This window comes from Salvia hispanica, chromosome 6 (assembly GCF_029641045.1).
Source record: "Salvia hispanica isolate PSC_SH4W2 chromosome 6, Shi_PSC_v1, whole genome shotgun sequence".
Classification (NCBI taxonomy): Eukaryota; Viridiplantae; Streptophyta; class Magnoliopsida; order Lamiales; family Lamiaceae; genus Salvia; species Salvia hispanica.
In genome coordinates, this window is record NC_142697.1 from 8560517 (window position 1) to 8575224 (window position 14708).

Consider the following 14708-nt stretch of genomic DNA (forward strand, 5'->3'; position numbering starts at 1 on the left):
AGCAGATAAAACACAGAGATAAATCAGATGAGATTAGGGAATTCAAGAGATGTGCTTTCGCAGCTATGGTTATACAAATTCCAACTACAACACCCTAGCACAGTTTTTACTTAGTAGGACGAGTCGTCTAAGTTTTGCTCATGCGATACAAACATAGATTACTTCACTAAGGGCGTCAATCCTATATTTGTAACTCCCAAAAGCTCCTAAGACCCTTGAAAAGTCCTCACTCTCAATTATCAACGTCGTTTTAAGGGAAGCTAATTGTAGTGTCAACTAAGATGTTCTAACTCGTCAAGCTTCTCTCACGATTATGTATCAAGACAATTAGATCATCAAAGAATGTGTCAATCAAACGTGAAGCAATTATCCAGAACTTAGAATAGAAACGAAGTAAGAACAAAACGGATATTAAAACCAAAGTCGTTACTAGCACATCCCTAGAATTTTATGAATTTAGTTACATATGGTGGAATTATCTAAAAACATAGTTTGTAGAGAAATCATAAAGAAAATAAGAACTAAAACAAATAAACCCAAAGATTGAATCCTTATAGCATTGATCTTCTCTTGAATCCTTCTACAAAACCCTTGCACTTTGATGAACATAGATGAACTCTCAAATATTATGCTTTGGATTTATGCAGCAAAAAGAAGATCTGTGTTGAAGATGTTTGAGGGGGTATATATAGCCATAAATTCGTGCATCCTCAATTAAGGCAAAAAGTAGCCATGTATAGTAAATCTTGGGAAGAAAGTAGGTCAAATTTATGCGCCACGTTTTTCCAGCGGGCCGCTGCACCTTGGCCAACGGTCTCTATGGGTTGATCTGTAGCCTCTGCCTCTTGAACAGCAGTCGCTGCACTTGTTTCAGCGGCTGCTAGCAATCATCCCGTAGCTTCTGGATCTTTTGGAGCGGTCGCTGCGCATGCTCCAGTGGTCGTTGGGCGTGTTTCTCTTTTTAGCACAATTTTTCCGGAGCGGACCGCTACTGGCTCAGTGGTCGGTGGCCCCCTGCAGTCACTGGCTGGGTTGCAGCTGACTTTTTAGCTATCTTTTTAGGCTCAAATATGCACATTTTTCACAAAACACATCAAAATACCGAAATAGATAAAATATGCAATTAATGGACATGTAGTGCAACTTTGACACTCAGAACAGACCAAATAAAGACATTAAAACAGTGCAAAAAAATCCGAGCATATAAATAAGGCGTGTTTTGTGCATTGGTTGCCGATCAGTTTGATGTGTTTAAATAGATAATATGTGCAAACAAGCTATTGAGTGTGCAGGAAAGGGGTAGGAAGGTGTGCAAAGAAGTGTTGAAGAAGAATCAAGTGGAAGTGAAGCAAAACGATGTAAATTGACGTGGCAAGTTTCTAGGAGTTGCCTACTCGGAAGGGGCAAAATTGTCAAAATATGAAGAAGATATCCATAAGGATTGAAGCCAAGCCATCCTATAAATAGAAGGGAAAACATGTAGAAGAAGTTTCGAGTTCCTACAATCATGGAATAAAGGCCAAGAGTTTTGAGCAAGAAGTTCATCATGAAGGAGTCATTTTAACCCGCTTATCAGTCCATCTGGTTTTAGGAGCAAGAAACAATTTATATTTCAGTCTTGCTTTGCTTTTGATTTACATTCTGCTGATATTTGGAATCTGAAAAAATTCTCTAGTTAATCTATTGTACTTGTAACCATTGTTTTGAGCTTTTGGATCTTGATTCACGTGCTAATCTAGTTGAAGGTTTTTGTTGGTGTGCGTTTATCTCTTTTCGTAATTTATTCTTGGATGCTTTTAGCGGTTGATTTATACATATTTGAGTTACATCTATCGTTTCTCAAGTAATTGAATGAGTTTATGAGTTAAGATTTCCAAGATATGTTTTATTTACCATTCAACAACATTCTATTAGGCACTCATGCAAGTCAATTTGTGTAGAACTTTCATTTACGTGTTTAGCTCTCGTACGTATTTTTAGGATTTGTAGTTTGATTTTTCGATTTTGTGTTCATCAATGGAGGTTTTAGTTTTCCATTAGTTGAATCGTGGGGACAAAGATGTTAGGAAATCGCTTTGCATTTAATTCTAGTTTGCTTTATACTCTTTGTACCAACATACAATTTTAAGCTTTTTAGTATAACGTCGCTTAGTTAGAAACTATGGTCCCTTGTCGCCTTTTCATTGTCTAGGCTAATGTAGGAGTTATGTCTCACATTCGAACCTTAGGAGTTTTCCAGTTACCTTATCCATTTTGAAACCTTCGTTTTTGCATTTTCTTTGCTAATGTTGAAGGAACATCGAACATGTCTACTTTGTGTCATTCTTGGTTTTCTGGCCAGTTTAGTTAGGAATCCTGTTCCATTCCAAGTAATAGAAGTTAAGTCTTAATCCACAAATTGTGTGGCAGCAGGAAATCCTTCCAAAATATCTTCACAAGTGTATTACATCTCATCAATCTATGTGGGATCAATCCTTACTCCTCTATACTAGTAGTAGTCAGTGGGTTAAGGTTTTGATAGAGTTTTGGACAAGTGTCCAATGATATGACTAGTGAAGAGTTATAGAAACGCGCAGTGCAGTATGTGATATCTCTCAATCTAACAGGTCTAGAGGATTCGAATAGATCTCCGAGGCTAGAAGATCATGAAACTATCAGATAGGGGTCATTGGATGCACTCTATTTCTTCAAAAACCTCAACCCACTATACTACAACTAGCACATGGAAGTAAAGGATCGATCTCACGAGGACGAATGTGTTACGAAACTGTATTTGGGATGTTTTGGAAAAGGGGGGGTTAGCTGCTGCCATGCAATTTGTGGGTTGAGTACTAAAACTACTGCGTCTGAGAGATTTAAAATTATTTTACTCTACCTACTGGATCTAGGAAATGGTAACGTACGGAACATGCATGACTTTGAGAAACGAAATATTTGAGAGTTTTAAGACAACTGGAGTTAACGGACTAGACAGACTTTCCTAATTTGGACAAACAAAAGCAAAACAAATAATAGGGACAAATTTCCTTAAACGACCAGGGTCTGAAAAAGTAAACAGAAAAGTAAAAAGACATGCAGAAAATACTGACAGAGTCTGGGAGAACATGCAGAAAAGCAAAAGTACATGCAGAAAGTACTGACAAAAGCAGATCTGATTCTAACTACCAACAAACTTCATCTTCTTCATGAATCAAACGAGAATATCAGAAAGAACAAAGCATTTAACACCATAAAAATAGAACAAACTTCAGATCTAAACTTAAAACGAGAAATTGAAGCCGAAACTAACAGATCTACGCTACTGGACCTAGAGAATGCAGAAACAAAAAGTAAATAGCCATACTCATGCAAAACGTAAACGGCAAACACCAGATCTACGAAACTCCAACTCAAATCCACCACGATTCAACAAATCCAAACACCTACATATGTAAATCCACAGCCTCCAACAACATACCAACAGATCTCAGCTCCAAACATCCAACAATCAACAAGAACGAAAGCGAAAAGCAAGAAATAAACATCAACTCAGCTAGATCCAAAAAAAACCAACATAAACTTCCGTAATAACGAGAAATAGGTTCGAATCCAGCAGATCAAAGTCAGAAACTAGAGTTACGAAACTTAAAAACCACAAAGTACTTGAAACGAAAAGCAAACCAAACAAAGCAAGGTAAATATTGTTTCTTCGCCTTCACAAGGCATTGTTACACAACAGCAAAACGATGAGAACCACGACGGCGGCCAGAAATCACCCCATCTCCAAGTGCGCAGCAAGTGAAATGAGTATTTGAAGTGTGAAAAAAACAGGAATGAAACAAGGAACCTCCTAAGTGAGCTAAGAGAGTGTGTGTGTAAAAAGCGATGCCTTCCTTATCAAGGTTGAGCTCTTTATATAGGTGAGGTTCTGATCCCTATGGCATCCTTTTGGTGATTTTACGCTTGTGCCCTTGAATAAGATGCTCTAAAATATCTACTCTTTGATCCTATCTGCTCCTGTCGCCAACTTCTGATCCTCCAAGTCTGAACGACGACATTTGAATTTCACTTCAATTTCATCTCTTTTGCATCTGCCAGGTCAAGTAACTTAAACTCCTTGGTTCGGCAGATTTATTACGCACCTGAACTCAAAAATATAGATTAGCAGCCCAAATGCACAGAATTTTAACCCAAAATCAATGCATGAAACGAGCCTTATCAACTAGGTCTAGGTATCCTCTTGCCTGGTTGGATTCATCTGCATGTGTCATATCACGAGCACGAAAACAAAGCACACAACACACCGAATCGAGTCCTATCAACCATACATGGAAATAACTCAATTATGAAAGAACTTCCCAAAATGAAAAAATGACTCAACTAGGGTGGAATGGATGGAGTATTAGATAATGGGTATCCCAAGTTCAATCTTCCTTGATAAAAGAGAAAACAAAACCCTAATATTGACCTAATACCCTGAACTCGGTGCCTCCTGTATTGAACTAAATTTCCTAGAGTAAATGATACATTATACATGCATACTTGTACATTAGTTAAGAACATCCTTCTCCGTTACATCAATTACATGGAAAACTTGCTGCTGCATCATTAGGGTACAATAATTTTCTTCTGATACATCATCTGGGAAGAAATTTACATCAAGTTGTACTACATTATGTTAGGTTTGGTATACTGAAAATCATGTTTCCCTCTTATTAGTCACGGGTTACCCGTTTTCGCTATCCTTAGCAAAATACGGTCGTGACACTTTAAGCCTCTATATCTTGAACTGAATAAAATGAGGCATTGTGCTTAGTTGCAAGACACTCACTACAAAAAATATTTTCCTACAGTACTTGTTTGACGTAATTAATTGAGTAAATGACCTAAAAAATCATAAAATTTAATCAAATTCAGTAATTCCAATAAATGGTCAATTATTATATCATAATTTTTGACATTTTTCTTAGTTCTCCTATAATGTTTGGGGAAATTATATATACTTTTAGTAAACGAAAAATACTCTTATTCGAACAAATCATTCAATTATTTAAGAATGTCATTAAATATATTTAGTCAATTATATCATTAATTTTATATATTTATGCATTACGTTGATAAATTTAGATGCATAAATGATGTATTTTTTTCTATGAGACAATTGAGAAAAATATCAAAATTATAATATAATTAACTATTTTTTTAAAGAGTGAACTACAAAATTAGTCCCTGAACTATGTGTTTATCTCGCCAATGAACCCTGGACTTTCAAAATATCCCCAGACAACCCTGGACTAAGCGTTTATCTCCAAAATGGTCCTTTTTCACTGTTTCGTGACGAATATACACTTTTGGGGGTTTTGGGGGATTTGGGCAATTTGGTCTTTTTACATTTTAAATATGATAATATTTCAGTGATGTACTAAATCTGATATTATTTTAAAATTATCATTCTTCTTCCCTTTTGTCATCCTTCACTTTGTTTCTTTATTTCAATATTAGATTTAATTTTATAAAATTAAATTTTAAATTTTGATTTTCAAATATCAATAAATTTTTTTAATTACAAATTACTATTAAATAACAAATTAATAGTTTTAATCAATATTTGATAGTGTCTAATATTTAATCAATAAGGTACGACGACACTTTATTTATTTTTTTGCTATTTGCTCTAATTAATTTGTAGTGTACCAGCTATTATGTTGTTTTCATTCATTTGATTTGTTTTTCTATCGTGCATTGATTTTTAAGCCAAATTCTAAAATATACTTATAGTATTCATGCTTATATTAGTACCATTGCTTTCCAGAGGCATTATTTTACGTTGTACTTCCTCCGTCCCCCAAATTTTGACATAGTTTACTATTTCGGTCCGTTCTTCAAATTTTAACACACTTCACTTTTTATCATTTTTGATAGTGGACCACATATTCCACTAACTCATTCATACTCATATTTTAATATAAAACTAATACTTTAAAAGTAGAACTCACATCTCACCAATTTTTTTAACTTACTTTCCATTATATTTCTTAAAACCCGTGCCGGAGCAAACCATATCAAAATTTGAGAGACAGAGAGAGTACTATTTTTATTTATTTTTTCGGTGGACTATGGTAATAGCGATACATGCTATTTTTAATTGGTATTGTTAGTGTCGCTATCATAAGATAATTTTATTATAGTGACAAAGATGGATATAAAAATATAATATTTCTTGAGTAAATAAATTTATAATATATGCAATAATAGAAAAAACACGGTAGAAAGCGTGTTATTTTGTTATGTTGACGTTTGCCTAATCCCCAAATTGTAATATTGACAGATTATTTAGTGTAAAAATGTGTGTTGTATGGATTCTGCTTCTAGACATGGTGGCTCTCTAATAAAAGACCCGTAGAGAAATCGACTTGCTTTATAATTTCACCAAAAAAAATCAAATCACTCACACCACCCACCAGGACTCAAACTCATAAATTTTTTAAGACGAAACCCCCATCCAGAATCTATGGGCTTGTTTCAGACGAGGAAGAGCATCTATTTGATTTTGCTTGTAGCATGTTTAGCAATTCAAGAAACCAGCAGAGGTGAAGCAATACGGACAATTCCCTTCCGATTTCAACAAGGTAACAACTTTTCTCTCTCTTCTCTTCCTATGTCCACCATTTAAATAACCATTTTGCAATTTTGAGTTGTTCACAGTTTACAGAACTATTTATATTATTCCACTTTTAGTATTTGGACCTCACATTCCACCAATTTTTTACACTCACATTTTATTATAAAACTAATACTCCTCCGTGCATAAAAAATAGTCTCATTTACGACATAGGTTTTAATGAAAAAATTGGAAAAGTAAAAAAGACGGAGAAAATGTAGGTAAGTAATAGAGATGAGGAGAAAAAGTGGTGAAGTACGAAAGAAAAACTTTTCATTTTTAGAAATGGAACTATTTTTTTGGACATCACAAAATAGCAAAATGAGACTATTTTTCGCAGAAGGAGAGAGTATTTTAAATGGGTCCGATATTCCACTCGCTTTCTCCCTTTTACCTTTCTTCACAAAGTTAAACAATTTCTTAAAATCCGTGCCGAATTAAAAGGGTTGTTTAAGTGGCGGATGGAGGAAACATATTCCAAGATCAGTTCCTAAATAACTATGGTGCTCCTTATTTGTGTCAAATAATCCCAACATGATGATGATGATGATGATATGAACAGGTGATAAGAAAACATTTGCAACACTGGGAGTGGTATGCAAGTGTTGTGATAGCGCTGAAGAATCATGTACATCTTCGTGGAACGGATCATGCTCCAAACTTCATTGTCTTCCTTGGAAATTTCAATAACATATTTCGATATATATATGATATATGTATAGTTTTGATTCAGTTGTAATGATATACTCCATGTTTATATGCTGACTTCTTGTCTATTTTTTCAAATTTTGATGGTGATTTGGCTTGAGTTATTTGGTGAACGAAAGAAAGCGTGAATAGTAAGAAAATTGAATTTGATAGGGGATAAAAATGAAAATGAATAGTTACAAAACTAAAATTAAGATCTCATACGTTTTCTTGAGGCGATATCATGCGAATTTATTATCAGAGTTAGAAAAAACACGGAGAGATTATTTATCATCTAATATTTTGTTTGAGAAAGAGTTATGTACTATACAATGAGTAGTGAGTAATCAGATCCGTGGGCTTAGTTTAAAATTGGTAAATATGCTCATAAAATTTCACTCAATGGCCCAATATCCAAAGTCGATGATATAACATTACAGTTTAATGAGGTTGGATACAAGTTGAGAAATAAGCTCATAAAATTTCACTCAATGGCCCAATATACAAAGTCGATGATATAACATTTTAGTGAGGTTAGATGCAAGTTAAATAAATGGTGGATAGATGTCACATCCTAATTAGAATAAAGGTTTGTCACAGTGATAAGGATTTCTATGATTAAACCCTTCTATATTACTAAGATGTGCCATAAATAATGTTTGAATTTCAATTTTTAATGAAAGATATGAAAGAGAGGTGAGTCTAGTCTCAAAAACTAGATTTAAAAGGGATTTGGATAAAGAGGGAAGAAATGGAAAGAAGTGTATAGTGGGAGGAATCCTCCTTGGAACCTAAGATCTCCCACAAGAAAATGAGGACAATCCTGACTACTTTCACCAAGACAAAAACTCCATTGGCTCCACAATTATGGATACACAACCATAAATGTATATATTTACTTGACTTAATCTAGTAGACAAAAATCAAGAAACCTACAAGTAGGAATTGGAAAAAATCTCACAAAGAGATGCTCCATAGGAGTCTTTTAACATTCAACAATCATCAATCAACTTTTTGTTTAAAGTCTCACAAATGACTATATATAGGTGGGGTTGAAAATCAAAGAAAAAGCCTAAAAAATGGATAAAATCGGCCTAAACAGTGCTAACGCCCGACCGAGTGAACTTTCTACCTCAATTCCTAAAATCGGACAAAAACGCCCGACCGAGTGTTTTCTAGATCATAGAACGCCCGGTTGAGCGTTCTCTCTGGACCATCCGCTCCTCAGCGCGGAGCTTTCGTAAATTGGTCATAACTCTCTCCTCTGGACTCCGATTGAGCTGTGCAAGATACTCACGCGATCCTCTTTCAAAGACAAAGACATTTGTGGTCTTTGATAAGCATCTGGACGTCATTTCAATAGGCCGGTTACTTTTGGAATCCAGCTGCGGCTGAAACGTTTGACGCACAGCTCCCATGATCATATCATTCTCTCCTTCTTGGAAATGATTTATCCTCAAATCCGAGTGTTTTCCTTTCCTATCATCCTCGGGAGACCATCGAGCTTTGTAGTATCGTGGAAGTGCCTTCTCTTTCATCCTTGGCCCCAATCTATCCACGGCTCACGTCGTCGAAGTGATTATTGATGTCCGGCACACGTGGTCATATCATCCTCCTCTCCTTGGAAATGATTTTTCCTCAAATCCCGATCTCGCATACCTTTAAAATTAAGCAAGAGCAAATCAAATATCATAGTATGATGGGGATTAGGACCACTACAAACTCCAAAAGATGGTATCGCACCAATAAGGTGTCTATCAGTCTATGATCAAGCACAAAACCAAATGCCAATCCAACATATATTCATGCTCCATTAAGTTCATGACCAAGTCACAAGAAGTATGAGAACATAAATTCATGAATTCTTTCATGTCCAAAACCAATCCATAGAGGGCAAGCCTATAAAAATATTTCCATACAAATTTTTCAAATTATTATCCTCATAATAAAACAAACAAAGTCATCGAGATATCCTTCATGCCAATACTCAAATAATCTAAAAAAGTAGGCACAAGATTTGGGTGCACATAAGTCTATACATTCTTTCACAATGAAATTCCAAACAAGACCATTAGAAATAAAGTCTTTAGCAAAAAGACCATAAACCATCTCAATTGCGTTGAAAGGCTTGATTGATATGCAATAAAAGCAATTAACATGTCAAAACACACATGTCCCAAACACTTTGTTTCCATTTGGCTCTATCATCCCCACACTATCTATACCCAAATTCTTGAACATCTTTACAAAAGATTTGGCATTCTCATCAAGACTAGGCATCCACAAGAAAGGATCCTCATAATGTGCAAAGTTGAAATTAACTAAGATAGGCATAATTACAAAATTCATATTCTCAAGATCATGCAATGAAAGATTTTCTTCAACTAAATATACATCATTCTTGCACAAATAAGGACTACTCCACCACAAATTGATAAGCTCTTGTCCGACATATAAAGTGGGTTCATTACAATTCACATCAAGCATGCAAGAAGATATATCAATCAACAACCCAAGATTATAAAAATGGAATTCACCCCATTGTCTCAATAATTTCAAGAAATGATCAAAAATAAGGGAACAATATATCCATACACCTTTATGCTCAACATAAAACATAAGCACAACATCATGCATATGAAACTTGTAGAAAGAAACAAGTACCATAAGATTCTTAATAAAATAAGCCCCAAGCATTTGCTCCAATAATTTCAAAACATGAGCACAAATATGAAAACAAGACATTTTTATACCATTAATCATAACACAATCCACAAAAGCCATGTGAGTAGAAAAATCCTTCACAAAACGACCATAGATTAGTCCAATTCCCTTGAATGGTCTTTGATGTGTAATTTTAGGTCTTTTAAGTCAAAATAGATTTGCACTCAAGTTCACAAAATTATCCCTAATATTACCACTTAACTGCAAGAATACAGCTTCGTGTGTAGTAATTTAAGATGTCGATCCACATGGAAGGTAAGTTTGTTTAACTCCAAATAAAATAAAAAACATTAAAGATGAAGGTTTTCGTTTAAAATTTTCCTTTCTCAAAACAATGAAAACAAAGTTGAATTCAAATTAACACAAGTGAGACAATTGTTACTCCAAACACTTGCTGACAAGACACGAATTTATCCTATGCATTCAATTCTATCTCATACATTCAGGACAATTAAAATTATTCAACCTGCAAGCACTAAACATGCTAAACATCAACCAGTCAAAGAATAGCTAAACACTTACTCTTTAAACCAAATTCAATGATCCTAAGAACACAGAAGCGCGAGATTCAAAGTACAATTGTAATTAAGATCAAAATTCAATATCAAGTTGTCATCTAAACAATTCCAATTGATAATTCATTACTACTAAAATCCATCTCAATTCAAGCTAAAGAGGCATTAAATCAAGACTATAGAATTATCACTAAAGATGCACCTAAAGTAATAAATCCATTCAATCAAATAAGTGGTAAAAATGAACATGAGATAAAACCGAGCATAGAATAAATCACGAAATCAAAATGTCATACTACGTGTTTGGAGTAACACAAGATTCTTAGCCTAACACAATCAAACCAAGAACAATGATAAATGGAGATAGAACCCTACAAATCATAGAGTAAATTTGGAGTAGATGATTGCTGGAATTTTCTCCTTTCTTTTCTCTCTTCGTCTGCTCACGCTCAATTCCTTCAGAATCGCTCCTCTCCTCAATTGCTCAATGGAAGTATCTCAATTTCTTCTCTCCTATGTCGTCTCCGTTTCTCCCTGCCTTCAAAAGTGGCGTCTGCTCCCCTTTTATATTTTTGATTTCCTTCTGCCCAAGTAAAAGTCACGCCTTCTATTTCTTTTTTCTTTTGGGAATAGATATTAATCTCATTAAAATATTATTTTCTTTCATTTAAACCTTGCGATTCTTTCCTCAATTGGAGTGTCTTTTCAATATTACAGCACTTCATTCTTTCCTCAATTGGAGTGCCTTTTCAATATTACAGCACTTCCTGCCAAGAAAACATATAATATAAATTAGGCTTTTATAAATCAATTAATAAACCAAATAACCCCATTCCTTGCGTACAAAAATCAATTAACAAAAGATAGTCAAATTTGAATTACTAATTGACATATACAGATGATTTAACTAAAAATGCAAGAAATATTAGAGTTACATAATCATCTATTTGGTTTACATCAGTCTTGCTATTTTGCAATGAATACATAGCAAATTTTAAAGTCATCAACAACTTCACTTCACTTGGTTTTACTATTCTCATTCACATATTCATGAAGCTCAAAATTTCAAACAAATAAAAGCTTCGACATTTTAGCATGCAATCCATCTTTCAAGTTAGAACCCACAATAGAAATAACATGCTTATCAATGCCTGAATTTCTCAAGAAAGGATCATCATATGATGTAAAGATAGATTTAGCATTCAAAGATTCAAGTTCATGAGACCACTTATCACACAAGTCATCAATTAAAAATCTATCAACACCAATTAGCCTTTCAAATCCAATCACATTCAAGAGAGCATCAAAAGGAGACAAAGCTAATGCACTTGAACCTTGGGCAAAGAGTTCATCGACTTGCCCTTGTTCCTCTTGATCCTTCACTGGTGAGGTAGTTTCCAAACCATGTGCAACATGTTGCGTCACTTCCATTTCATCAATTTTACTAACTACAAAAGGCTCCTCAACACAAAAAGACATACAAGAAGTGTTAGTGGGTTAAAACTTATAATCCTCGCCAAGGGCAAAAGGCAAATGATTATCTAATGCCCACCCAAGGTTGGCCCTAGAATCTAACAAGCACCCTTCACTTAGTTGTACTTGTGGTTTTTCTCTCATTTGATGTTTACCTTTTCTGTCACCCCCTCCACTCTCTTGACTTTTTCATTCACACTTGAGTGTTTTTTTACACTCTCTTGGCTTTTTAGACTTAAGTCAAAGGGGAATCAAATAGCTTATCAATTTAGTTGATGGATTGCAAATTTAACGAAGGGAACGCATGTATGAGGTGAGAGTATTGAGTTGTTGGCGTTGGAAACAAAAGAGAGAGACTTTGGGCTCAAGAAATTCATTCTCTAATTGGGCTCACTAAGCATAGGAATTAAATTAATTAATTTGGGCTCAGGACTCTTTGTATTTATACAATATATAAAATGAGAGTTTTGGAAAAATTTACAAAATTTCCATTTAATTTTAAAAATTATGATAAATTAAATATATATAATTTAAAGGCAGTTAAATTGTGATTAAGTAGAGTTAGTGGAAAATTTTACTATATCATGTGTGATTAAGTGGAGTGACTGAGAGGTTTTACTATGTCACCGTGGAAGCTAGGAAACATGGAAACAACCAGAGGCGGACATAAGAAGGGGCATGGGGGGGCCATGGGACCCCCAACATTTTCAAAAAAAATCAGGGGTATTTTAGTAATTTCACATTAAAATTAAATTAAATATTAATTAATATTATATTGTGGTTAACCTATGTGAGTTAAATGGACTCTTCTCATCTCCAGATGTCACCCGCCGCAATTCTTCCTCCCTCTTTCTCCAATACACTTTTGTATATTACTTTAAAAAATTATTGTTTATACAATAGAATCAAAGCACGGCATTTTCACAATTTCAATTCCTAGAATAGTAGAACTATTCGGCACTTCCTAAATCAGAGTAAGAGAAAATTGCTTTTTATTTAAAAATGGGGTGTCTTCGTGTTTGAGCTTTAAAAATATATATCTTACTTTGTTTGTTTGTGATTGTTTGTTTGTGAATAATATTTAGATAATATTTGTTCATCTTTCTTTTATTCTATATCTTACTTTGTTTATTTAGGATTGCCAAATTGAGTATTATATTCATTTTGTAATGTTTCAATGAGTTAGTAGTGGTTTCCAATTTAAGTTTCTAATATGTATGTACTTATTGTGCATTTTATTTTATGTAGATGCAATTTAAGTTTCTAATATGCATTTATTGAATTGTGCATTTTCTTTTATATAGATAAATGCATCGTTATTTCAAGAAAGTTTCTCCTATTGCCGAGGTCTCATCTTCGTCAGTGAATGAACCTCCACTTCTCCAACCACAAGAGTTACCGATTGAAGACAAAGATAAAGTCGATTTAGAGGATGAACCCGCACTTCTCCAATCTCAAGAGTTACCGAATGAAGACAATGATAAAGTTGATTTAGAGAAGCTTCCAAGTGATCCCGGAGAACGACCTGACATAATGAGTTATCCACCAAACTCAATAGAACAAGTTCGTAGAGCTTATTTGCTAAGAGGTCCATGTCAACCACGCAACCATAATTTCCTTTCTACAAGTAATGGAAATCGAAAACGTAAATTTGTCTCACTTTGGTTTGATGAATTTAAGCCTTGGTTGGAGTATAGTGTTTCAAAGGAAGCTGCTTACTGCTTATATTGCTATCTTTTCTCAAGACTCCACAGAAATGGACAAGATGCCTTTGTATCAAAGGGATTTACTACTTGGGGAAAGAAAGAAAGGTTACGAGATCATGTTGGAAATCATACAAGTGCTCATAATAGGTGTAGATTAGCATGTCAGGATTTGATGAATCAAGCTCAACACATTGAAGTCTCTATATCAAAGCAGTCAACACAATCGAAGCTTGATTATCGCTGCAGATTAAATGCAACGGTTGTTTGTCTTCGTTATCTTATCATGCAAGGAATGTCTTCTCGCGGACACGATGAGTCTGAAGGATCCTTAAATCAAGGTAACTTTCTTGAGCTTTTGAAAGTTATTTCCTCTTGCAGCGATGAGATATCTAGTGTTGTACTAAAAAATGCTCCTGGCAATCTCAAACTAACATCACCGAGAATTCAGAAAGACATCATAAATGCATTTGCTGTTGAGACAACAAAAGTCATTGTACAAGATATGGGAAATGATTTTTTCTCCATATTAGTTGATGAGTGTCGAGATATATCTGTCAAAGAGCAAATGGGTGTTGTGGTGCGATATGTGGACAAGAATGGATGTGTTATGGAACGTTTTCTTGGTGTGGTGCATGTTAGTGACACGGTTCGACCTCACTGGAGAAGGCACTTGATTCTTTGTTATCTACTTATGACTTAAGTGTATCTAGTTTGAGATGACAAGGATATGATGGTGCAAGCAACATGAGAGGAGAATTCAATGGGTTGAAAAGTTTGATACTTAGGAGAAATCCTAGTGCTTATTATGTACATTGTTTTTCTCACCAGCTTCAACTCACAATTGTCGCTGTTGCCAAAAAGCATACAAGTATTGGGTCTTTTTATAATACTGTCAACCGTTTGTGTAATGTTATTGGAAGTTCTTGTAAGCGCAGAGATATACTTAGAGAAAAGCAGAGAGAG

The 14708-nt window shown here is 34.6% G+C and overlaps 1 protein-coding gene and 1 long non-coding RNA gene across 2 annotated transcripts; both read left to right on the top strand.

Moving 5' to 3' along the window:
* Positions 1-6358: 6358 nt before the first annotated feature.
* LOC125203138 (uncharacterized) lies at positions 6359-7403 on the top strand. Its single transcript, XR_007173302.2, has 2 exons — positions 6359-6608; positions 7203-7403. It is a non-coding gene; the product is annotated as an uncharacterized LOC125203138 (long non-coding RNA).
* A 5944-nt stretch (positions 7404-13347) lies between these two features.
* LOC125206176 (uncharacterized) lies at positions 13348-14445 on the top strand. Its single transcript, XM_089061413.1, has 2 exons — positions 13348-13401; positions 13471-14445. The coding sequence occupies exons 1-2, from the start codon at positions 13348-13350 to the stop codon at positions 14443-14445; spliced, it is 1029 nt and encodes a 342-aa protein (XP_088917539.1).
* Positions 14446-14708: the final 263 nt, after the last annotated feature.